The 26,416-nt window shown below is 39.2% G+C and overlaps 2 protein-coding genes across 2 annotated transcripts; one reads left to right on the top strand and one right to left on the bottom strand.

Annotated features, from left to right (window-relative positions):
• The first annotated feature begins 169 nt into the window (after window positions 1–169).
• On the top strand, window positions 170–8,998 carry LOC138981179 (serine/threonine-protein kinase 16-like). The gene is made up of 7 exons (XM_070354012.1): window positions 170–694; window positions 1,368–1,608; window positions 2,124–2,263; window positions 2,633–2,753; window positions 3,591–3,686; window positions 5,216–5,340; window positions 7,106–8,998. Exons 1-7 carry the CDS (start codon window positions 618–620, stop codon window positions 7,230–7,232), a joined length of 927 nt encoding a protein of 308 aa, XP_070210113.1. The 5' UTR covers window positions 170–617; the 3' UTR covers window positions 7,233–8,998.
• Window positions 8,999–9,091: 93 nt separating this feature from the next.
• Window positions 9,092–25,336, bottom strand: LOC138981178 (uncharacterized). Its single transcript, XM_070354011.1, has 11 exons — window positions 25,221–25,336; window positions 24,436–24,545; window positions 23,656–23,802; window positions 16,030–16,182; window positions 15,413–15,510; window positions 14,680–14,803; window positions 13,292–13,393; window positions 12,338–12,406; window positions 11,953–12,093; window positions 11,388–11,463; window positions 9,092–10,105 (listed from the first exon to the last, which is right to left on the bottom strand). Exons 1-11 carry the CDS (start codon window positions 25,261–25,263, stop codon window positions 10,017–10,019), a joined length of 1,152 nt encoding a protein of 383 aa, XP_070210112.1. The 5' UTR covers window positions 25,264–25,336; the 3' UTR covers window positions 9,092–10,016.
• Between the last annotated feature and the right edge of the window lie 1,080 nt (window positions 25,337–26,416).

A 26,416-nucleotide genomic window follows, 5' to 3' on the forward strand; every position in this document is an offset into this window, starting at 1 on the left:
ATTCAGCCTTAAATTTTCTAAACATATTTTAGGAACAAATATCTAATACTATTTTTAATGTTACCCCACTCCCCTTGACTTCAAGATATTTTTTTTAATTATTCCTTAATATATTAAAACTGATTTGAAACCACATTTCCTACCAAGGTTTTAAGCATTTCCGGGCTTCTGCTACAGCTGGAAGATGCACCAGAAAGAAATGACGAGGACAACACGGCTTGATAAGTTTCTGTCAGCAGTGTCAGGAAGTGATTAGGTCGGTAGAGTAAATTATACAGGTGAAGCTAAAGGCATCTTGTCAGCAAAGCATCAAACTGATCACCATCCATTTGCGCCGATAAATTGCTTTCAGACCTGGAAATCATCTGCTTTACCCATCTGCTTGAGACTACACAAAGTGTTATGGTCACTGTGACTGTGTGTGTGTACTTTGCCACAGGCACACAACATATTGTACCAGCTGACTAAACACAAGGCCACTTCATTGCTTTAGTTTGTTCTTCCCCAACAGCTGAGTTCAAAACTGTTCTTATAAATCCAGTTGGCGCATTATTATATTGTCACAAGAATGATAGTGTGAAAAAAAGACAGTGAGACAGTCCTACCTTGGTCTTATCATGGGGTGCATGTGTGGTAAAGAGGCTATTGCTGTTGGAGACAAGCGCTACTACATCAGGTCAAGGCTTGGAGAAGGGTAAGCATTGTATACATGCAGTGACCATCGATCTTTCTCTTTCTTAATTATATTTATATCCTCTGACCCCACACCTTCATAGATTTGATTATGATTTTAAACTGTGGATGAAATGGAATAATCCTTAATGGATAGTATCTGATATTCTAAGTTATTGTGTGTGTGTGTGTGCATGTGCATGCTAACTTTATTTATAGTCCTTCACCCTCCCCTATCCTTCGGAGTTCCCCTTAACCCCTGTTTGGAAAAAGCTAGACTGGCTTTTGGCTGCATGTCCTGAGAGATTCATTAAAAGGTTCAGGTTGGGCTACATAAAATAACATCTTTAAAATAGAGATATATCAAGGCACAAGAAAAAGACAAGATATAACCAGAGACATACATATAACCCATATTACAACAGACCTGAAGTGACTATGTCTCTTATATAACCCATATTACAACAGACCTGAAGTGACTGCAGATCCGATTGTGCAAGTAACATATATCCTTGTTAAGGGTTATAATAATTCCCATTTGTTCAGGTGGTTCTCTTTTGTAATACAGGCATGTTGCACTCAATATTTTTTATTTGACAGGTGCTGAAAAAGTGATACATGTAGTTAATTACCTTTTTTTGTACATTTTTGTTGTTTTCTATGCCTAACCAATCGAAATTCAATCTTTCTTCCAGAGGCTTCAGCTATGTGGACCTGGTGGAGGAGACGACGACTCACAAGGTGTACGCCCTGAAGAGACTCACCTGTCACAGCAAGGAGGAGGAGCAGGTCGCCCTGCAGGAGGTGGAGGTGATGAAGAACTTGCGGCATCCAAACCTGGTGCCGCTGGTGGCCCACAGTGTCCTCAAGGTCGGCCACCACTCCAAGACCTTGGACATAGTCAGCGAGGTCTTCATCATTATGCCGTTGTATTCGGTAAGTTTTAGAGGAGCTAGTTGCGTGTTGTGGAAGTTTGGCAGGCTTAAGACGAAGATGTAAAAATGATATCTGAGGAGAGGTAGGACCTGGCAGCAGCTCTCTCCATGGACCATAGACGGGTCCTCACTCAACACCCAACTTTCACTACTGGCTCCAGGAAAGCTGGGATAACAGAGGTCACACCCTGGTACACCACTTCTGCTGATGGCAGTAAACTAAGTGAGGGACTAATGCATTTTACTCATCAGTGGGCAGACCAAGCTCAGCAGCCCTGACAGGCAGTTGGTCTAGAGTAACAAAATTACTGCAGTATAATTAATATATATTTGCCCTCTGGTCAAGGTGCTGGTTACAGCTGGTGACTATAATCACATGACATTGATGTTCAGATTTTCCTTTGTCATTTTCCGTTAAACTATTGTTTTTATACTCATAAATAACTTCATCCACAAATGGCATTTGGATGAGTGTCACAATTTAAATCAACATTTCTGTCTTTGTTTCTTTTTCAGAGAGGCAGCATTCAAGACAAAATAGAGAGTCTCAGCAAAAGATCAGAAAAGATGGCAGAAAGTGAAATTTGGAGGATATTTCTGGGGATGTGTCAGGGAGTCAGCTCAATGCATAATCATGATCCTCCATATGCCCACAGGTAAGATAAGGTCAAGAACACTGACACTTTATACAGAAATAAAACCAGTTCAGTTGTGTTGTACAGTCTTGACTGCGCAGACACAAATAATGTGTCCAATCAACTGTATTCAGTTGCATGTTATCTGAAAGCAAGAGCAGTTTCACCTGAAAGTACTAAATGTAGACTATTCATATAATTTAAATTGATCAGATGTCAAACGCTGCGCTGGTGCCCCTTTATTTCATATAAGCCTTTGTGAGAAATGATTTTTTTTTAAATGGAAGTACATGTAGAAGTCAGGCTGAAAAGTAAGACAATATTTTTGTTGTACGTTTTAATAATCAAAAGAAAATTTTTCAGTGTAAATTGTTGAAATGTGTGCTCCAGAGACATAAAGCCTGGCAATGTCATGCTTGCGGAAGATGGAACACCAGTTGTGATGGATTTGGGATCTGCGACCAAAGCTCGTGTTCTCCCTAAAAACTTACGAGAGGCCACGACTTTGCAGGTATATCACACACAATTCGCTTAAAAACTTCCAAAAATGGCACCTCAGATGGTAGGCCTTTAAAGCATAATATTGCTTGCATTTCACCTTTTTGAGATTAGTCACCTAAAGCAACACGCCTCAGTCAGGCTCAACTGTGGTAGGCTGAGTGGTTGCGTTAAATCAATCATGCAGTTGTGTTAATATAGTTTTTGCTGCCTCTTACTTTATGAGAAGAAATGAGAGAAAACCACTGATTCAGTGTTGGCACATCAACCCCACAAGATGCTATTCGCCTTATTGCTGTCTTATGAAAAGGCGAATTATGTAGGAAAGAACCTCGTCATGGTTTCTTTGGGGTGATCGTAATGGGCAGGTGGTCCTTATGAAAAGGCGAATTATGTAGGAAAGAACCTCGTCAAGGTTTCTTTGGGGTGATCGTAATGGGCAGGTGGTCCTTATGAAAAGGCGAATTTTATGTAGGAAAGAACCTCGTCAAGGTTTCTTTGGGGTGATCGTAATGGGCAGGTGGTCCTTATGAAAAGGCGAATTATGTAGGAAAGAACCCTCGTCAAGGTTTCTTTGGGGTGATCGTAATGGGCAGGTGGTCCTTATGAAAAGGCGAATTATGTAGGAAAGAACCTCGTCAAGGTTTGGGGTGATCGTAATGGGCAGGTGGTCCTTATCAAGAGGTGGTCACCATTGCAGGTTCGACTGTACTTTATCTGACTTTCTGTCTGTGTCTACTTCGTTAAAAGACATTATATCAGTATAGTCTCAAGACCCACCACTTACTTCTCAGTTTTTTGGTTTTTTTTAACTTGTATGTAATATGTTGTTGGTATTTATCCTCACCAGGACACAGCGGCAGAAAGGTGTTCTATGCTGTTCAGAGCGCCAGAGCTCTTTACTGTTCAAACCAATGTCAGTATTGATGAAAGAAGTGACATATGGGTAAGTGCCGTTTATAAATATTAAATTGCTTTGTGATTTTCAGGCCAGGTAATGTCAAATCTTTCGTCTGTTGTGGTTTTTTCCCCCTTATGATCAATATTTCCAAGTAAAATTACATGCAGGGCTAACACCGAAAAAAAGTGAAAAACCTGAAAGGTCCACGGCGGCGCCCCCCAGAAGCTGAGGCTTTTTTTTTAATTATCTTGCAGTGACAAAGAACAAAGTTTTACTTTAAGAAAAGTTTTATTAACCCGATTTTCAGCGAGAACCGGAAAGGTGTTAGCCCTGTACATGTAACCTGTTTTATCAATATTCTAATAGACTAATCGTAGATAACATTTTTATGTGAAACCAGGATTGTGGTGACTGTATTGTGAGACTTTATTGCTGGAGTGCCTGGGAATTCCCTGTTTACTGGCCTTGCCATATAAACATCACTGGGAATTCCCTGTTTACTGGCCTTGCCATATAAACATCACTGGGAATTCCCTGTTCACTGGCCTTGCCATATAAACATCACTGGGAATTCCCTGTTTACTGGCCTTGCCATATAAACATCACTGGGAATTCCCTGTTTACTGGCCTTGCCATATAAACATCACTGGGAATTCCCTGTTTACTGGCCTTGCCATATAAACATCACTGGGAATTCCCTGTTTACTGGCCTTGCCATATAAACATCACTGGGAATTCCCTGTTTACTGGCCTTGCCATATAAACATCACTGGGAATTCCCTGTTCACTGGCCTTGCCATATAAACATCACTGGGAATTCCCTGTTTACTGGCCTTGCCATATAAACATCACTGGGAATTCCCTGTTTACTGGCCTTGCCATATAAACATCACTGGGAATTCCCTGTTCACTGGCCTTGCCATATAAACATCACTGGGAATTCCCTGTTTACTGGCCTTGCCATATAAACATCACTGGGAATTCCCTGTTTACTGGCCTTGCTATATAAACATCACTGGGAATTCCCTGTTTACTGGCCTTGCCATATAAACATCACTGGGAATTCCCTGTTTACTGGCCTTGCCATATAAACATCACTGGGAATTCCCTGTTTACTGGCCTTGCCATATAAACATCACTGTGGATAACCTTCCTTTTCATGGACACAGATTGTGTGCAATTGATGACGGAGAAAAATACATGAAATGCTTGCCTCGTAATTGGAACCACTTTCATTCAGTCAAACAGCTGACTTAAAGTTAAAGATTAGAACAAAAATATAGATGAAAAATTACGGCAGTCAAATCTTAGATTTGGACCTATATCTTTCAAAATGAAATCTCTAACGTCAAAAGCCAAACAAAGTTAAAAGACGTCACGAATAATGGATCGAGTCACGTAAAAATTTGGTCAGTTCTGCGTTTCTTTGAAAGAAAGTGAAAAAGAATTTTGAGAATAAAGTTTATCTCGGTGACTTCAACATATCAGCAGTGGACAATTAATCGGAAGGTCAACGCCATGCTGTGCATGTATCGGTATCGTATATCATTAACAACTTTGCTACTCTGTTGCAGTCCCTGGGCTGTACCCTATATGCTATGGCGTACCTGGAGGCACCGTTTGAGAGAGTGTACCAAACAGGAGGCAGTATTGCTCTGGCAGCCATGTCCGGCAAACTTGATTTCCCTGAAGGAGCCGGGTAAGCCATTACTTAAAACCACACATTTAGTGCCCTAGGCTGGGTCTGAGGTGCACAAACAAATCTGGGTCTCACTCAACTGGGTGGGTACAAGCTATGGGGTCTCATTGGTTAAAATCACAACAAATCTCAATTTCAACCAATCCGACAGCATGGCTGCATACAGGCACCCATTTGGGCGACACCCATGAGTTTCACTTTGTGCACCTCAGGGTTCCAAGCCTTGCAACAGTTAAGGCTACAGAGATATACACCATGCAGCATCAGTGACTCTGCGTGAATATAGTATAGTGCATGCACAACAGAACAGCTATATCTTTCAGACTCACATACTCGCGGATGTTGGCCTTCAACAACTACCAGGACAGAATAAATTAGTTTGAAATGAATCAGGCATGGGAATTGTCCGCCGAAAGGCAAATTTCCGCCGAAATGTTTTTTTGTTCCGCCGAAAAAGCAAAAGTGTCCGCCGAAAAAATAAATGGGAGAGGCAAAAATGGTTCTGAAAACTGAATTTAATGGCAAATTTGGACCTCAGATGACACCAAATTGCACAATTTGGGTTCTTTGGAGAAAAATGTTTCCGGGGGGGCATACCCCCCGGACCCCCCTAGTAAGGCTAAGCGCTTCGCGCCGTCAACTTTGATATTACTTACAAATTTTCACCCGTTTTTACTTTTTTCAATTCCCATGCCTGATGAATGATGATGATTGCAGTTTATAGACGTTTGTGGGAGTTTTAGGTCTCTTCAAATAAATGTTTCATGAGAATGAGTGAAATGTCATAAGCAACAAGTCTATGTTTGTGTAATTTATATGGCTGTTCAAGATAGAATTAATATTCAGTAATGTTGTCAGTCTTACTTAGTTGTTTTTTACATTTAGTCATAACATAGAGAGGGGAATCGAGATGAGGGTCGTGGTGTATGTGTGTGTGTGTAGAGCGATTCAGAGAAAACTACTGGACCGATCTTCATGAAACTTGACATGAGAGATCCTGAGTATGGTATCTCCAGACGTTTTTTGAACTTTTTTGATAAATGTCTTTGATGACGTCATATCCGGCTCTTCGTGAAAGTTGAGGCGGCACTGTCACGCTCTCATTTTTCAACCAAATTGGTTGAAATTTTGGTCAAGTAATCTTCGACGAAGCCCGGACTTTGGTATTGCATTTCAGCTTGGAGGCTTAAAATTTAATTAATGAGTTTGTTCATTAAAGTTGTCATTAAAATCGATTTTTCGCAAACAGATTTAAAATTGATTGCATCCTATTCTTCATCACATTCTGAATCTAAAAATATATACATATGCCATGTTTACTCTTAAAATGTGATCACAATTAACGAAAATAGATTAATTAGTCTTACGATTAAAATTTAAGAAATCGATCCAAAAATGATTTCATCTTATTCTTTATCATTTCCTGATTCCAAAAACATATAGATATGATAGGTTGTATTCAAAACAAGCTCAGAAAGTTAACAAGAATACAGAAAAGCGCGCTTTCCTGCTTAGCACAATACGCCACCGCGCTAATCTGGCGTGTCAATATCACTACGTTTTGCACGTGGAAGGTGAGCGATTTCCTTCACGCGGGGATTGACGAAGCTGTACTGTCTTGGTGAAAAAATACAGTGCGTTCAGTTTCATTCCGTGTGTTCGACAGCTTGACTAAATGTAGTAATTTTGCCTTACGCGACTTGTTTTTCTTGTTGCACCGGCAGTGTTTTTAGCTTTCTTTATAACAAAATGTTTTTATTTTCAGATACAGCACTTCACTACAAGATATGATATCATGCCTTATGACGGTCGAGCAGTCAGAACGTCCTTTCATCAACCAGGTCATACAGCGAGTGGAGACATTCCAACACAGTGCAGAGAATCGTGTTTGACACGGTTAAGGGGATTTTTTTCTGCGGAACATGTACATGTATAAGAGGTCTATGTGCATTTTTATGTTTTCAATGCTTGTGATCTATCACTGTACACAGAGCCTTTAACTTCTGTTGTGTTGATAAAAGGGAATAAATGCAGTATTTCATTGTGTACATTTTAAGAAGGCCTAAGGAGTTCATTTTGATACAATAAATACATGCATTAAAAGCTCATGAATACTTCACTGTCCTTGCAGCAGTGAGAATATTTGGATTAAAAAGAACATTAAATTCATGTTTTGAAAGAAGGCATTTATAAATAAATAAAGAATAAATAACTCTGAACCCTTTCTGTCAGTCAGATTAAGTGCTGATTTTTTTGTAAGGAGATATACAATGTAATTGAACACAATTCCATACTTGAAGATAATGTTGATAGTGGACCAACAAATATGTCGACCCTTCTGGGCTGTGGACCATGAATTGTTTTCCTGAGTGCGCACAAAAGCGTGTGTGTATGTGAGAGAGAGAGGAGTTTGGGGATTGGAGGGGTTTTCAAATCTGCCTTGCACTTTGCAAGATTTCTGGTACATGTATGTAATTTGTAAAGTTTGATGAAATCAAAGTTTTGAAATTTACAAATGTGCTCCTTTACTGGTTTTTTCCTTTTCAAATGGCTTGTATTTTTTTGTTTATGCTTGTTCTTTAGTGAAATATTGTGACATGATTAATAATTTACTGGCAGTCCAGCTGCAAACATGCCATATTGTATCATGAATTAATGCTTGCTGATAATATGCTGATTCAAAAAAGAAGGTCCTAGACTGTATTTATCTTGAGTGTGCAGAGAATGAAGACTGGCGCCTTGAAATGACTGTTTGATGCAATGAGTCAGTCTGCTAATTGACATACAAGTTTAGTGGACAGTTTTTGTTTGTACATGTATTTGTTTTTATAATTAGCTTTGATTTCAGAAGAGCTTAGACATAGGCCTGGATATAATCCGACGAGACCATACTTTCGTTAATATGATCTCAAAAACCAATCAGCCACATCCAACTATAAAGAAAATGTCAGGATCCGAAGGTTCCATGTAATCATGCTTCCATATTGGTTATGGAGAAAGTTTGTTTGGTTGCCTGTGCCCTTTGCTGTCTTCCTGATCTTGTGCAATACATTTATTTCTTTTTAAGATGTTTTGTTTTCAAATGAAACCCGATCCCTTGCAGTGTATTCTACTGCTTTGTAAAGAGATCTGTATAATGATTATTTGTGGAGATTTTGATTTTCAGTTGATCTCATTCTGGACTGAACTGGTGAGCACAGCAGTGTCAAATTTAACCCTTATGAGTTGAACATCACACAATCACATGGCCAGGAGCTTACTTTTGCTTTAGTAATGAAGTCAGTTATTCAGGCTTGGGGTCCTGTGGCTGACTATAAGGTCCCATGGCAATGGGCTGAACAAAATTTATTCCACTAAATCTATGGTACACAATACAGAAAGAATCCCACCCAAGCAATGATTTTCTGTGAATAACATAATTATGTGTGCTTGTAAGTTCGGACAGAAAAGATTCGAGGTAATAACACTATCCGAGGGACTGCTTCAGCAGCACTTTGTGTTATTTTTTTTGCATTCCAGCAAGTTGACAGGTTGAACTCTATAATGTGGTCACATTCTTTTATTAACCTCATATATGTTTATTTTGGGATTTAACGAAAGAAATTGTAAAGATGTGTCAGTCTTGTCTTTTTTGTTGTTGAATAAATATTAAATGCGATTATTGTGTGTGTTTGTATGTGAATGTGTGTGTGTGTGTGTTGTAAAGTAAACAAATGAAAATTCTAATCTTGCCAAATGCATCGTCTCAAGATTCTGCTTATTTTATGTTTGTAAATGTTGCAGAATGCTGCAGATTTTCAGTGCCACGAAATCCGCCGGGTCCAATTGCACTGATTAGATTTAAAGTGAAATAGGAAGATCAAGACATGACTGTGACACTGAAATCAAATAATCTTTTTATTTGAAGCATTGTGCAACATGCAAGTCCATTTTTTACCGCTAAGATACCTTCTCGAAGTAACACACACTAAAAGATTTGAAACCAAAAGCCCTTGATGAAAGTCAATTTTCACAAAGCAGCTACTGTTATAATCGGCACCTTCATACTTGATGATTCATTTTATGCTCATCTAGCAGATCACAGCTTGAATCCGCACTATCATAACAATAACAGCAAAGGAAACAGTAGGAATATATCAGAACAATAACTTCCTGTTACTTGCTGGAATTGTTACAGTAACTTGGCCATCTATGTGCCCCTTCTCCTACATCCCACTTCCTCTTTTCCCCTGCAATCAATTTACATTGTCAACACCTTTTTCTGTGCAGTTGCTGCCTATCACTATCTTAACTACCATACACAAACCTTGAGCCTGAGAAAAGTGTACAGCAAAAAGGCATAAAATAAGTCCTTCAGAAAGAATGCAAGAAGTTTGGGTGGAAAAATAAAGACATATCCTTACACACACATGTACACACAATTATTTGTAGCATCATCAGCTGTTGTTGACACTAGCTCTGTCTCACATTTGCAACAGATACTGATAAGGGCCTCCTGTTCAATTGTACCAACCACATGAAGGAATTTCCAATAAAGTCCAGGAAATGAGCTTCTGCTCTGTTTCACACAGTCACCTGGCCAATAGGCCTCAAAGCTCACGTTACAAAACCAGGTCATACACAGTTTTTAAAAAGTTACACAGTGTCCCGAATTTAATTTCTCCGAAAGACTGCAATCACTGGTCCATTGGCTCCTCATCAGAACTCTCAATTTCAAGGCCGCCATTTTCCTCAGCATTTTCCTCATCATCCTCCAGCCCTTCCCCTGCAAGCATACATCATTTTTCTTTGAAAGGGCAAACATGGAAAAACTCACTCATGCAAGAAACACGAGTTTCAGCCCATAAACGCAGAACAAAAAGAATATGCTTGGCAAAGATGGATGGGAATGGTGAGCCAAACACTGTCTCGATATTTTTCCTCATCCTAGCTGACTCACAGCTACAATTCCAATTTTTTCAAGCTAACATTTCCATTGAAAAAACACGAAAAGTTGTGAAACGTTTACTTTTTGACAGAATTAAACATTTTTTTGAAACCCAATCTATTGATCTTTGAAGTGGACGAACAAGATTAAACAAGTGTTCTACATACTAATTTTTCTTGCATTTTGATTCTCGATTGATGAACGTCAGCAGTACTCTTATCTGTTTTGGATTTTTTGAATATTTTGATCATAATGATTGAAAAAAGGTGCACCGCGGTCAATCTCTGCTTGCATGTTCACATTATCATTTGACACTCTAAGCTTTGAATATTTTGATCATAATGATTGAAACAAGGTGCACCGCCGTCAATCTCTGCTTGCATGTTCACATTATCATTTGACACTCTAAGCTTTGAATTTGCAATTGTATCCCACACTGTAAACATGTCAAAGTTTTATTCTAGATTTTATCAATAAATCTCTTATCAATAAAAAAATAAAACAAAAATAACAGTACCGTACTTTCCGGGTCATAAGGCGCGACTTTTTTCCTCAAGTTCGACCCCTGCGTCTTGTATAACGAAGCGCCTAATCCGTGTATGAAATTCGAAAAAAATCAAAGAGACCGCCTGAGTACCAGTCAAACAACTTGTGATAATGCATGTTTCAGCTGCTAGGTACTGCCCTGGCCAAGTTTCCTCGAGCTCTCAAGCCACCCAGCTATCACAATGGACCTGCCTTTGATCTCGCCCCACACACAGAGCACACATATTTCCACTCTGTTAAACTCGGTCACTGACCGGTCACTGACCCCGGTGCAGGAAGTGTTTCCTCTCTCAGATATGACAGGGGAACCACCTCTCATGGCAAAAACTGGGTCATTTCCACTCTGTATTCTTCCTTTGATGTGCGGCTTATTTTCATTCTTCGACCGTTTGTTACCGGTATACTTTTTCAATTTTGGTGCGCCCTATCGGCCCCCTGCGCCCAATGGGTGACTGGATTACAATTTTTGTTAAAAAGAAGGGGGTGCGCCTTATGCGCTGTAGCGCCTTGTCACCCGGAAAGTACGGTACATATAAAAATACAATCTGCAAAGTGGATGTTGCTATCAGCTTACCTGGGCCCAGCTCTTGTAACAAATCTGTGATGTGTTTGAGCAGATCTTCATCTTGGTGTTTCACTTTAGTGTACACCTGTTGAAATATCAAACACAAACAGATATATAATTCTCCTTTTTTAATCGCACCTCTTTGAACCCACCCAAACTGATCTTGAAAAGGTCTGCTGTCTACTCCTGTACTGTATATCAAATTTGTATGTAACCTGTTACACAAACCAAAACAAAAGTCATAATACTTGAAACAAGAACACACAAAAACAGGATAAAGCAGAAATCCCAGAAATTCTAGCAGGAGTGAGAAGAATGTTGAATTTTTTATTAAAACGTGCCATCTTACACAACTGAGCATATTTACAGTGTTTTTTTCTTCTCATTTTACCATTTCTCATAAATCTGAAAAATCCATGGATATGTGGTTACCACCCCAATGGGAGCCAGGTGGGAAGGGGGGGGGGGGGGGTTTGGATTGGTTGAAACTGAGGTATGCCTGTGATTTAAACCTATCCGGCTCTGCGGGTGGCTCCCATTTGGGTGGTTACTTTCTCATGCACTTTAACCTTACCTTGTTAGCTTTGGACAGATAATGCCTGGCATTGACCGCATAGTCTGCCCCTTGTAGGTAGTTGGCCCAACCTAGCATGTACCACACGTTTGGAACGTCCTCATCTTCATCCAGCAACAGTTCCAGTACTTCCGTTGCTAACTGCACAACACAAAGGGAAAAAGGCCCATAAAATCCTTGTTTTTATCAACAGTTATTTCAAGCAAATTAAAGAAGCATCGTTCTGTTTTCAGAATATCTCAGATTCTCTTTACCAGTTTTAATGCCATTGCCTGGAACAACAAGTATAAGCTGGAATAATTTAATGCCTGGAATTCGTAACTAAAAATTTTTTCAGCTTCCCCTCAACCAAAACACTTCCTTTCAAGTATTAACAATAACTCACCTCATGTTTACCAACTTCTATCAAAATCTTGCCAGCCTGCATCCGTGTTGCGAAACTCAGTGGGCACAGCTGTAACAGAAAGAAACAAGACCTAAGTCTTTCAAAATATGTATACATTGTTATTTGAACATCAACAAATTGACACTGGTATTTAGTATGAACTGGTATCACAATAAAACGCGGTATCATTTTCCCCCCAATACACCTTACTAACTTCTCGGGATCTTTTCAATGTCTGAAATTAGAACTATACACTTACGGATGCAACAGATGGCTACTGTGCAGCATCATAGTTCATACAAACAACAAACAATAGTCCTACACTTTTATCCAAATCTTGCAACGGACACTTCATGCACATTTGGGGCGGGGATATAGCTCAGTTGGTAGCGCGCTGGATTTGTATTCAGTTGGCCGCTGTCAGCGTGAGTTCGATCCCAGGTTCGGCGGAAATTTATTTCAGAGACAACTTTGTGTGCAGACTCTCTTCGGTGTCCGAACTCCCCCCCGTGTACACTACATTGGGTGTGCACGTTCAAGATCCCACGATTGACAAAAGGGTCTTTCCTGGCAAAATTGCTTTGGCACAGTTAATAATTGTCTACCTATACCCGTGTGACTTGGAATAATAGGCCGTGAAAGGTAAATATGCGCCGAAATGGCTGCAATTACTGGCCGTATAAAATTTCATCTCACACGGCATCACTGCTGAGCGCCTAGAACTGTACCCACGGAATATGCGCGATATAAGCCTCATTGATTGATTGATTGATTAACAATCCCTGCTGCTGACAATTTCCATGTCAACTTTTGGTGAGAACATCTTAACAACTTCTTTTGTGGTCCTAGGCCAGCGACATTGATCTTAGGCCAGCTACATTGAAATACATGTGATGATAAAAGTTGCAGTCAAAAAGCAGTACATAGACATGTCAGTAACGGTGCTATACTTGCCTCAATGGGATCAAAGTTCTCCTCGTCTATATTGCCTTTGTCAGCAGCTTGCAGCTGAGGCAACCAGAGGGATACACTTTTCTGTATGGCTTCTGTAGCTTCCTGTGAACGAGAACATTTATATGAAACGCAGCTCCATCTTTGACTAGCAGAAATTTCTGTCACACAGTAAAATACAGGTAATCATGAGAATGAGCACAGAGAAAGTATTTTTGTCTTCTTTTTCTTATGTAAATATTTGTGCATGCAGGATTTTATAATTATCACCTTTCCCAAACTATAAATATATATATATATTGTTTGTTAGTAGTTGAATGCTTGATAAAAAACGCTGGCACTGGACCCGAGTACTCTTCAGACTGGCTCGCTCCCCCAGTATGAAAGTTTTTGTCTTGTGCACGTGGATTTAAAAAAAAAAAAAAAAAAAAAAAAAATTATTTATTTTACACAATTAAAAAAATTCTTAGAGTCAAATAAAACATGAAAACGTTCATAATAAACAATAGTAAACAAGAATTTATAAAAAAAAAAAAAAAAAAAAAAATAGACCGCCCATGCCGGGAATTGAACCCGGATCACTTTGGCCATAGACGAATCGCTTTCCACCCGGATCACTTGGATTAAAAAAAAAACCATGCCGGGAATTGAACCCGGGTCACTTGGATTTATAAAAAAAAAAAAAAATAAAAATTTTTTTATTTTTTTTATTTTCACAATTAAAAAAAATATTAGAGCGAAATAAAACATTAAAACGTTCATAATAAACAATAGTAAACAAGAATTTAAAAAAGAAAAAAAAAAATATAGACCGCCCATGCCGGGAATCGATCCCGGATCACTTTGGCGATAGGCGGACGTGATTCGCACCAGCTAGCTGGCTGTTCCATTAGCTGCACGGCAGTTGTACTCCCACCGCCAAACCTCCCCCCGTTAAGAGTCGTTTTTGTGGAATATTTCGCATTTAGGTCCCAGGTAACATTATGAAGTTTTAATACGATCAATCGGACCTATTATCAAGTTAGTGTATCAACTTTTGAAAGAACTGCGCCCAGTAGTTTCCCAGCAATAAGCTGTTAAGTCGAGACAGACAGACAGACAGACAGACAGACACACACACACACACACACACACACACAATTAAAGTCTGCTGGACCCTCCTACTGCGTACTCGGGGATAACTTCACTATAACTCCTAAATGTTTCTACAGGAAAGATAGCTCTGAATTAGCCCCGAGAATGCGTAATACACAGTGGGAAATCAAGTAAGGGGTAACTGATACACATTTGTGCGTAAACAGGCGTTCTATATCAATCTTAAAAAATTTGATGAAAACCAAACAAACAACACAAACACACAAGCAAATAAATGCAAAAACAGAACTGCTTACATCTTTTTTGTCTTTGGACAGCAAGAAGCTAGCCTGCAGCTGGTAAGCCTCTGGGTTATTTGAATCAGCAGCAACTGCCTTCTGAACACTCTCCTCACACTTGGCTTCAGCCTCAGCCTCGTCACTGGAAATAAATAAGTCAGAAAAGAACACAAAATATTACAAAATAATGTTATTTGCTCATCTGAGCAAACTCAGACGCAGCGGCTTTGTGATTTTAAAGAGAGAAGTTCTGAACAGTTATACAAAAAAATGTCTGCTCAAGTTACCAAGAATTAATGCTCAGTATCGATTCACTGTCTAGAAGATTCATTGATTATGTTCAACTCTCAGAGTAAAGGTGAATCAGAATACTATACAGTCCAAGCTTTTGAAATGGCTGCTGAGGCACTGAATTTGGCTTACAAAACATTGTATGAGAAAATACCCAAACACACTGTACACATACAACGTTAAAACTGACTAGTGAGCAACCCAGACACCACCACACTATCTGTTTTAGCCCTTGAAAAGTGCTTTGAAAAGATTTTCTCAAACCAAGCTATTAGCTTTTACAGTAGAATATATCTCCCCAGTGTCAGAAAAAATGCCAGTCTATATTTTATTTGTTCTTAGCATACTCAAATTATTAAAACTGTTTTGTTTCTATTGCGCCAACACATTGAGAGCTAAAGAAAATCTGTCATTGCTCAGGAAACATAGGTAGATGCGTGAAAAAGCTAACGAAACATACCAGAGGTCTGTGAGGTAGATCTCAGCCACCGAACAGTAAGCACTGGATAACTCCTGGTCACTCGGGCCTTCTGTGGATTCTCTACAGGCTGCTGCCAGCTAAATAAAAAAAGAAATAAAAATCAGGTAAATATTTTGTATAATTCTGTCGCATCAATTACCTGTTGCAAAGTGGACAGCAAAATCTTGCCTGTTTTGTTACACATGAATCTCTCCCCTAGGCTATATATTATCAATGCCATTTCTTAGGTAGGGAAAATATAATGCTTGTTATAACTCCTCAGCCTACACACAGCACACACAAATGTGCTCATACACACACACAGGAAGCTGGAGAAAAAGAACAATTTGAGAAGAAAGGGCAAAAACATACACAACAAGGAAAAAACAAACAGATGAATGAATGGAAATACACACACACCCACATAGACACAAACACGACAGCATGCACGCTGTCAAGCTCGCATGTACACACACACACACACACACACACGGAGAAACACACACATGCCAGGAAAGAGGGAAAAAAAGAGAAGTCAAACTAATTCTGAAAGCAAAGACAAGATGCTAACTCAGGGGAGAATAAAAACATAAAGAAATAAACATAAATTTCCAAACCTCCTGTGCCTGTTTGGCTTCCTTTTCTTTCAGCATCAGTTCTATTCCTTTCTGAAAACATTCCACCGCCTGAGCTCCTTCAAACAGTTGACCCAGGTACATGTATTTTGAGTATCCTTCATCAGGAGAAACTTCCATTGCACGTCCAAAACACTGCACACACAAAATTAAACACATAAGCATGCCTTGCAATGATATTCTGCAGTCTGTCCGGTGTCAGTACAAAATAAAGAATCAACAGCAGATGATTTTATTCATGCAAACAGGAAGACATTTAGTGATTTACAGGAAAAATTTGTATTTGACATTAGATTTACCTTTGAATTGGCTGATTCATTATCACCACTGCTTATCCAATATGACGTGTCCCGCAACAAGGGTATAATTTAAGCATTCATTTACATGACGAGTATAAAAAAAACCGTTCTCCAATTTTTGACTCCATATCTCTCTCTCTCTCTTTGAAGGACCCAACAATATGTTCATAAATAAATCTTTCAGGATTTTTACGGCGGTGTGGTAGAGTAAGAGCCCCTTTTTAGTTTTACTCATACAAATGAGTTGTTCTTTGCTACTGGTCACAAGTGGGGGTCAGCTCACACGGACGCATTTTTCAATACAGTCTAGGGGAGAAACTGGTCACAAAGCACCCAGTACATGCCAGAGAGATAGGAGAATCGGCACAATCAAAGAAAATACCAAAATCATTCAATAGATATGGAAATATTAAGGGGTTACTTGTGTGTTCAAATCGCGTGAAGGAAACATTACACATTTTGTGCACAGGTTCCTTTAAGCAATATGGACACATCTGTGCAAAGAAAAAAGGGGGTCGACGTATTAACTTTTTTTTAAGAATTTTTTTACTGGGGGTTGTCAAGTACGATTTTGCGAAAAACACTGCGATTTTTAACATGATCCCAACTGACATATTTAGCTCTACAAATAATAAATGAGACATTAGTTTGTGTATATAAATGAATGGAGAGTATAACTTTATCATAAAACGGTACTTATCAACGTGCATTTTCAGAAAATGATCGAGGTTTATCGAGGGCGTACACATAAAATTATCACTCCTTTAGTAGTAAAAACGTATTTAAAAACAATTCGCGTGAAAGAAACATTACACATTTTGTGCACAGGTTCCTCTAAGCAATATGGACACATCTGTGCAAAGAAAAAAGGGGGTCGACGTATTAATTTTTTTGTTAGAATTTTTTTACCGGGGGTTGTCAAGTACGATTTTGCGAAAAACACTGCGATTCTTAAGGGGTTACTTGTGTGTTCAAATCGCGTGAAAGAAACATTACACATTTTGTGCACAGGTTCCTCTAAGCAATATGGACACATCTGTGCAAAGAAAAAAAGAGGTTGACGTATTAACTTTTGTTTTAGAATTTTTTTACTGGGGGTTGTCAAGTACGATTTTGCGAAAAACACTGCGATTCTTAACATGATCCCGACTGACATATTTAGCTCTACAAATAATAAATGAAACATTAGTTTGTGTATATAAATGAATGGAGAGTATAACTTTATCATAAAACGGTACTTATCAACGTGCATTTTCAGAAAATGATCGAGGTTTCTCGAGGGCGAACACATAAAATTATCACTCCTTTAGTAGTAAAAACGTATTTTAAAAAAATTCGCTCGACAGAAAACATAACTAAACTTGAACACAGCTAAGTTCACTGTATACATATACAATACCTGTAAACAAAATAAGTTGTTGCCTTATTGTCTGCTTCACAATTATTCCCGTACCAACCCCACCCCCATTATCTTGACTGACAAAAATGATAAAAAGAAATAATTTGGGAGCGCTGGACTTGTGATACATGAGTTTGAATCAGGGTGAAGGGTTGGGGGTCGGAACATTTGTGTGCAAAGTTTCATGAAGATCTGTCCAGTAAATTTCTATGAATCGCACACCACACACACACACACACACACACACACACACATATATATATATAATATATATGGCCTGGGGCGATTGTAGCTTCCCTTCTTCGTGTCCAGCTCTCTCTCTCTCTCTCTCTCTCTCTCTCTCTCTCTCTCTCTCTCTCTCTCTCTCTCTCTCTCTCTCTCTCTTTGCGAATATGATTTTGAAGCGCATTACATAAAGTCGGTATCTGATATCTAAAGTCCTGATATTTTGGATGCGGAGGAATTTTTCCTGGTGATGATCTGAGGTAACGGAATTGTTCATGCATTCTGAGGGAATTTGACAGGTATCGGTGTGTGTGTGTGTGGGGGGGGGGGGGGGTTGGTGGTGTGGGGGGGGGCTTTTGGTGTGGGGTAAATGATTAAAAACGCCTGCACCCTAACTATGAAAGCAGCCACACGCATACTCACAGAGACACAGAGGCACGCATGTTTGTGTGACGGTTTGCACGAATGACCATTGAAAATTAGTTTTTGATAAAAACAAGCGACATTTCCTTTGAGCACACAGGTGCTCAGCCAATAAGTATTGAAACTTGTTCAATTATCTCAAAATGTCATAACGTTTGGCAATATAATTATTTAACAACAACAAAAAGACTACCGGATTCCGTACATAAAAAAGTCAGGGGCTGTAACAACAATTCGCGGCATTGGACTGTGGGAGCACGGACCTACATTCTAATGGATGGCTGGCTTTGGATCTAGGTCACTTTAGTGGGAATATCGGTCAACTTTGAAACCTGAGGACCAGCCACTTCCGGTTCCCCTTTCAGAGTAATGAGATTGCTGGGGCCGTAGAATTTTTCATCCAGTTTTGTCCTTTTTTTCTCCAAAATTGATATTAGTCGGAAGAAACAAGCACACGTGTGACACGTGTGGTGGGGGTATTTCCCGGCGAGTTTTCAGTGTTGTTGTTGTTGCGAAGCGAAGCGGCTTCCCAGTGCGGAAGGCAGGCAGTTTGTGCATCAAACAGTGTTGTTGTGATGGATGGATGAGTGAGTGATGAGGGTGAATGAGTTAGTTAAACTGTGACTGAATATCTATTGATTTATTGATATTAAAGTGAACATTAGGGGGGGGGGGGGGGTTTCGAAATGCACCATTGTGCACTCGCCTTGATGTAAGGAACACTACTGCAGTCTCTAACAGCTTCAAAGTGGGTTAGACAGGCTCTTGATAAAGACTGAGGCAAAATGTGCCAAATCACACATTGTCTTGAAAGAAGGAAAAATCTTCATTTGTCACCTTTCTGCACTTTTTTGACTTTGAGTGCATAGCCACAATGGTCACAGACAAGATGCATCAAACAGATTTGAAAAAGACCCCAAACTGAACTTGTTATGACTATTTGTAACCCCTCTCACCTTTTTGACTTGGCCGTACCCAAGCAAAAAGGCAAAAAAAATCATAACTAATTCCATGTTGATTTTTGGTGGGGTGGACCTATTGTTCCAGACTCGCCTTGATGAGAGCAACACTAGTGCAGTGTCCAACATCTTTTAACATTTGTTTTGACCTCTTGACAATGTACATGTCAACAATCCCTGACTGTTGTGTAGTGAGAAAAAAATCTTCATTTTTCCCCTTTCTCCACCTTTTTGAGTGTCAGTGCATAGCCACAATGGTCACAGAAAAGATGCAGCAAACAGATTTGAAAAAGACCCAAAAATGAACTTGTTATGACTATTTTTAACCTTTCCTACCTTGTTCACTTGGCCGTACCCAAGCCAAAAAATCATAACTAATTCCATGTTCACTTTTTGGTGGGGTGGACCTATTGTTCCAGACTCGCCTTGATTAGAGCAACACTAGTGCAGTGTTCAACAGCTTTTAAAATTTGTTTTGACCTCTTGACAATGTACATGTAAACATGTAACCCTAATCCCTGACTGTTGTGCAGTGAGAAAAAATCTTCATTTCTCCCTTTTCTCCACTTATTTGTGTGTCAGTGCATAGCCACAATGGTCACAGAAAAGATGCATCAAACAGATTTGAAAAAGACCCAAAACTGAATTTGTTATGAATATTTCTCATCTTTTTTGGACTTAAAAAAATTTGTCAAAAAAAAAACATTTCTTCATTTTCCCCCTTTCTCCACTTTCTCTTTCATGAGGAAGGGATAATCACACATAGTACGCCAGTGAGGTTAGAATGGTGAGGTGGGGTCTGAGGCTGGTAAGGGATTTGGGGGTAGGACCGACGAGAGGGCACGGATTCGGCAGTTCGCCGTGTCGAGTCAACTTCATATAGATCTGTGTAGGCGATCAACAGCCCCAGCCGATCTGGATCTGTTCAAGTCAAAAGTAAAGTCAAGGATACGAAGAAGTTTACCGAAAAACATCGATCCCAAGGACTCATGTTGTAACTTTTCAAAGCAGTTACATTCAATCAAAGCTCTATCCACATTAAACCGAACGGGAATCGTCGAAGATCCACGCAACTTCACTGCAATGTCGAAAACGAACTCATAATGTCACCGCAGATCTATAGTTGGTTTTGGTTTTGTGTCGCAGCAAAGAAACGAAGCAAATCTCCGGCTTTTATTTCACACTAAAAAACCGTTCATTTAGCGGGTTATTAAAATATATTTCTTTGAGGTTGCAAGGCAATGGCATCGCTGAGATGTACTCCTTCGAACACACGACACAGGTTAGAAATTGACTTCATTTGGGCGCTTTTTACGGCCAAAACAGAGTGAGCTTTTTGACGGGTTTATGGAAAAATCACTTCGGGGGCAGGTCTAAAATCCTGTGTACAGTGCCAAATCATACATCATTCAAAAGAGCAAAGTATGTTCTTTATTCTAACATATGGGCTAGGGTAAGTCATAGATATAAATAGACAGTGTCTGTCTATTATATCTGTAGGCAAGTGTATTCCATTCCTTCGATAGTCTCGTCATCTACACTTGCGTGAACAATGCAATTTTGAGTCTGTTTTGCATAAAAGACCTGCGAGATTTGTAGAAGTCAAAACAACAACTTACAGTCCAGCCTCTCAACTTTCGTTCCATGCAATTTGTTTGTCTGTACGTATAGACTGAGGGGTGCCCCGAAATGATTTGTAATCACAACATTCACAGACTTCAAATACGCCATTGAAAACTCGTCCACGTGCGTTTTAGATATACTTGGGTGACTAAAACTGTCGTACCTACCAAAGTCCGCTTCGCGTAAGAAAATGACTACCAGAGTCGCAAGGCTCGGGATTTTTTTTACAAGAAATTTATATTTCGTTGTTCTAGTCCGAATGAATATGAAGATATGGCGAGTTGAAAACGCCGATTCTTTCGCCAGAAACACGTCTGTTTCCACACCGGAAAGAAGGAATGGACTGAGCTACTAGAAGCACGGCGCCGTGCGTACAATCGATCGAATGATGTTATTCACACAATACCATTTGGCGATCTCTAAAAAATCATTTAAAAACGAACTAGTTGACATGTAATGAAACTATTTACTGAAATCAAGAAGTATCTTAGTTCTAGCCGTGCATATGACACACCCTTTCGCGAAAGCACACTGAACCGTGCGTATACGCATTCGCACCCGCAAACCACCAACCCAGGCGGGTTATCCAGATCCAGATTCAGATCCAGATCCAAGGGAAGTAACTCAGTGAGTATAAACATGAGCAAGAACCGCAACCCGAACACACTCGTAACACCTTAAGATTTACTGTGAAAATGCCAGCAAAAATGGCGTCCAAAAACGGGAACGCACACTTGGTGCGTCTTTGAAGACTTACCTCCCGTTCTGTGTTGTTGATAATAGTCGTGTTTGTGCTGTTGTTGTTGAAATAGTATCTAATAAAACTGATGCAGTTCTTGAAATGTTGCAAATTATTGTTGTCTTTGTGAAATGCGAGAGTGTTCTGAGGCGTAATCTGCATACGGCTGATGTCCCACATAGGGTACCCCACTTCGATCAGCGTATCACTCCAAATGAGCTTCATAGCGGAAAAGCAGATACACTACCAACACACTGCATAACAGATCTACAAGTCTGAGCCAGAATCATTGAAATTTACTTTCTGTATAAAATATTGCAATCAAATTTGTTCACGATGTCCCACAAATAACGCAGGTTACCCTCGCCTTCGATTCAAAGTAACTCCAATCTGACGTAATTACAATCGAAACGCAGATGACGAACTGATTCACCACAAATTTGTGGTATTTTACACACAAATTTCAACTGTGTTGTTTCGCGATAAACAGCCATAACCAAACAAAATGTGGCGCCGTCACGTCGCCTTGGAAGGAATAACGCAGGTGACCAAGGCTTGTTTCCGATACCTGTCTGATTAAAATCATCGTTTTTTCACGAATGACGGCTCTTTGGCAGATCTGGTGAGTTGGAAACTGTCTATGAATGTTTCATTTAATGTCAAATGCGTACATTCTTGTCGATATTGTTACCTTTGGGCTCATAAATTAAGTCAATCGTCGTGTTGTCCGAAAGTGACTTTTGTCAGCATAGAACTTGCTGTGCTTTGATCATTGACTGAGAAGAATCTTCCGATGACACTAGTTCATTTCACTACGCGACTGCAGATCTACAAGGAAACTTATGGCAGGGGAAATAAGCTTAACTGAAGACGAATAAGCGGAGTAACTGTTCTTCAACGGATTGCTCTTACACTGATCTAAATATTTAGATCTTGTCGTCTGCTAGTCTGCTAGTAAGTAGTCTTCGGTCGTGTGAAAGTCACATCTATTTCGACTGTGTGCATCGATCCGTGTAGTGAAATGTTGATCTTTGATGATTTGGCAACATAACTTCGCTAAATGTGCTTCGAGTGTATCTCCCCGTTAACCGCATTTGAAAACGTCTTTTAACAAGACCATGTTTCGACAGCCCAGACGGGGAGGATCCTCGATAGCTCACAGGGTATATAATGTTTTCCGCCGTTTTTTGAAGAATCCTTTCAAATTTGCTATTCCAAAAGTACCTTATGACACGACTCGAGTGGCAAAGAACATTCTCTGCAATTCCTGTCTCAGTCCGTGCAGCCGTTTCGGGTCCTATCGTCATCATACAAACATACATACAGACACACAAGAACCAGCTTTAAAAGTTAGATTATGTAGGAACCATGTGAACCAGTGATTTTTTCTTATGTACAACAGATACTACAGTATTTCTGCTTTATGAAAAGCAATATTTCAAAAACAAAACTAGAGATTTGAATTTTGACCACTTTTCCCCCTTTCTGTCACCAGTACTGAAGAACAACTCAACTACAAGCCGTAATTATCAAAACGAGACGACTCAAGTACCAAGCTGCCAATCGGCTTTAACCTGCGATCGGGACGAACAACTAACTCTTATGTGAATGTTATGCAGCTTGTGCTCATTATGATACCCTTTTCTTTCGACAATCAGAACAACTAACTCTGATGTGAATGTTGTGCAGCATGCGCTCATTATGATACCCTTTTCTTTCGACAATCAGAACAACTAACTCTGATGTGAATGTTGTGCAGCTTCTGCTCATTATGATACCCTTTTCTTTGGACAATCAGAGCAACTAACTCTGATGTGAATGTTGTGCAGCATGCGCTCATTATGACCTTTTTGTTTTGACAATCAGTGAATCACTTTAAAATGACATCTACACTGTCAAAGAGAAGAGTTGGTTGTTGTTGTTGTTGTTGCTTTTCTTTACCTGTTTTGCAGCTTCAGAGTTGCCTAGTTCTAATAAAAGAGAACCCGATGTTTCCAACGCTCGCACATTGTCTGCATCCTGTTCCAAGGCACGCTGACAGAACTTCTGAGCCAGTTCATACTGGAACTCATCTATGAAGTGTTCAGCCTGAAACAGTGAGCACATAGTGTAAACTCAAGTGACACCACATGAATATATTGTAGGGTTTGTTCTGACAGTAATATAGGTACTTGTGTTATTGAGTAATGAATTTGTGTGAATTCTGTACAACTACAAGGAACTTTCCCATAACGAGTCTCTACAGGAGAACATTTTCTTACACTATTCTGAAAACTTATGCACACATCCAATGTCCATGACCAAAAATTGGAAAGTGTGTACATATGTATACATGTGTGTGTGTGTGTATGTGTGTGTGTGTGTGTGTGCATGTGCGTGTGTGTGTGTGTCTGTGTGTGTGCATGTGTGTGTGTGTGTGTGTGTATGCGCATGTGCATTGATCTGACTGAGTACAGAAAAGATGTGCATGATCAATGTCTGTGTTAGTGTGGGTACAATTTTGCAACAATAATATGCTGCTAGTGCTACATATTTTCTCCTCAAATGACAGCACAACACCTACCCAAACAGAACAATAAAAATAAAGAAAAAATAAGAAAAGAAAAAAAACGATCACAAGAAAAAAATTATAGGGACATATGTATGCAAGTTATTCTGATGATAAACAAAACAAAAACTAAACCACTGCATATATATATGACAAATAATTCAATCATATACCTTGTCCAACAGTTCATCAATTGAATATGCTGGTGAAGAGTTTGCACTTGGTTTATTTGATGACTGCTTGTCGGCGTTCTTAGCTTCTCTTAGCTCCTGCTTTCTTTCCTCTGGTAATTAAAAAGAAATCTTTGAATAAATATATATATATATATATGCATACATTACAATTCGACTTTAGGATTTAGTCATATATTTACTAGCTTTGCTTCATTGTAAGGTCAGGAACTGAATGAGAGAAAAAAATACTCTCAAATTCAACCACACAAAATGGTGATTTTAAACTTGAACCAGTACTAGGGAGTAGGCACATCATTATATTACAGGAAGGCTTCTACATAACACACAAGCACATTTTTCTTGCTTTCAGTGATTATTTTGACCTGAATGTTTTTTTTAACGATTGTTAATTTGTTGACCAGTGAAAATCCAGCCATATGCAATAATGCATAGGCCTACATGAATGCCACAATATAAACCCTTCTTGCCGGTGATCGATTATAATTATACCAGGATCTATGTCAAAGATACAAAATGTGTGTGTGTGTGTGTGTGTGTGTGTGTGTGTGTGTGTGTGTGTGTGTGTGTGTGTGTGTGTGTGTGTGCGTGTGTGAGACTGAGAGTACATAGCTAGTGAGTGAGACAGAGAGAGAGAGAGAGAGAGAGAGAGAGAGCTGGAGAGGTGTTGGGGTTTTCAGACTGTACACTGTGATACATTTAAAGCATACAATCTTAATGGACAATCTGCTGGTATGAAACAAAATCAGAAAAGCTGGATTCCTCACGCAGAGTTTTTCCGCCTTTTTTCTTGAAGTTTTTCTTTCCCATGGCTCAAGAATTAAGTTCGGGAAATGGTCAACATCGCCCACACGTGTTGTGATGGTGTCTAAAGACCGCACCATACTAGAACAATAGAAATAGGCCGTGGCTGGAGAACCGACGAGTCGGTTACAGTCAGTATTTTTAGGCAAAGCACATGTTCTCAGCAAACAGAAAACAAAATATTGGAAGCGTGAGTCACGCTACCCAAAAATAAAATCTTTTTTTTACATATATTTTTTTTATATAATTTTTTCCCCGTGGCTCATTCTCAGTCATTTGACATAATTTTGTATCGAAATCTAACCATAAGATTATTGAAAAAAGCAAAAATGTAGACGACCACCTTTAAACCAAAAATAAACAAAACTACTGGTAAATGTTAAAGTAACTGAATACACCACTGTGTTCTTTAAATGTGAGTGTAGATGATTGCCAAGCATTTCATTCTATTTCACCTGTACTTTAGTGTATGCTTTATACCTCCCATATTTCCACACCATTGCTTTCACATAATCTTGTGCCGATTATTGTTTGACCATAAACCTTAACTACTCTTGTTTTTGTTATTTTATTTTTGGTTTTGGTTTTTACAGATATTTAGGTACAGCTGCACTATAATATATTATATGCTCACCAAGGCTTGCACTGATTCTGCTTTTCTTTTGTGTCTACACTTACAACTGTAAATTAAAAACAACAATTCTTTATTTTTATTTTTAATAGAAATAGAAATAAAATATGTAAAGCTCCCATTTTTCTCGAGGAAAGCAAAGTCAGTGCATGTCGTGTGCCTATGCGTTTGGATAAATGTCAAATGATTATCAGGTACCAACCTCGAAAGCAAAAGTTGATACTTTAATTTGCTCTCTTCTGCTTCTGTAGCCAAGCCTGATCACCCAAAACAGAGCAAGTGCACGCGGCAAAAAAAAAAAAAAAAAAAAAAAAAAAAAAGCCAGAGAAATCGCATGGTTTGACAGTTGCCATGCAGTAGGCATTTGTATCATCCCACAACAGCTTGCTTTCGCCTTTTGCCTTGCCATGTCCAGGGACCTATGCCATGTCGTATTAATTTTCAAGTATTTGAAAATTCATTCGTTGTTCTCATTTTGTGTTGAGCTTATCCTCAATTTCATTTTGTTTGTTTGTATATTGAAAACAT

Source organism: Littorina saxatilis, linkage group LG12 (assembly GCF_037325665.1).
Source record: "Littorina saxatilis isolate snail1 linkage group LG12, US_GU_Lsax_2.0, whole genome shotgun sequence".
NCBI lineage: Eukaryota > Metazoa > Mollusca > Gastropoda > Littorinimorpha > Littorinidae > Littorina > Littorina saxatilis.

What these genes read in the sequence shown, in the direction of transcription:
- LOC138981179 (XM_070354012.1), top strand. Translation starts at nt 618, where the DNA reads ATGGGGTGCATGTGTGGTAAAGAGGCTATTGCTGTTGGAGACAAGCGC. An exon ending in AGGTCAAGGCTTGGAGAAGG is followed by an intron (nt 695 to 1,367) that starts GTAAGCATTGTA and finishes TCTTTCTTCCAG; the next exon opens with AGGCTTCAGCTATGTGGACC. An exon ending in ATGAAAGAAGTGACATATGG is followed by an intron (nt 3,687 to 5,215) that starts GTAAGTGCCGTT and finishes ACTCTGTTGCAG; the next exon opens with TCCCTGGGCTGTACCCTATA.
- LOC138981178 (XM_070354011.1), bottom strand. Translation starts at nt 25,263, where the DNA reads ATGGGAAAGAAAAACTTCAAGAAAAAAGGCGGAAAAACTCTGC. An exon ending in TTGATGAACTGTTGGACAAG is followed by an intron (nt 23,803 to 24,435) that starts GTATATGATTGA and finishes TCACTGTTTCAG; the next exon opens with GCTGAACACTTCATAGATGA. An exon ending in GTTACAAGAGCTGGGCCCAG is followed by an intron (nt 10,106 to 11,387) that starts GTAAGCTGATAG and finishes GTATGCTTGCAG; the next exon opens with GGGAAGGGCTGGAGGATGAT.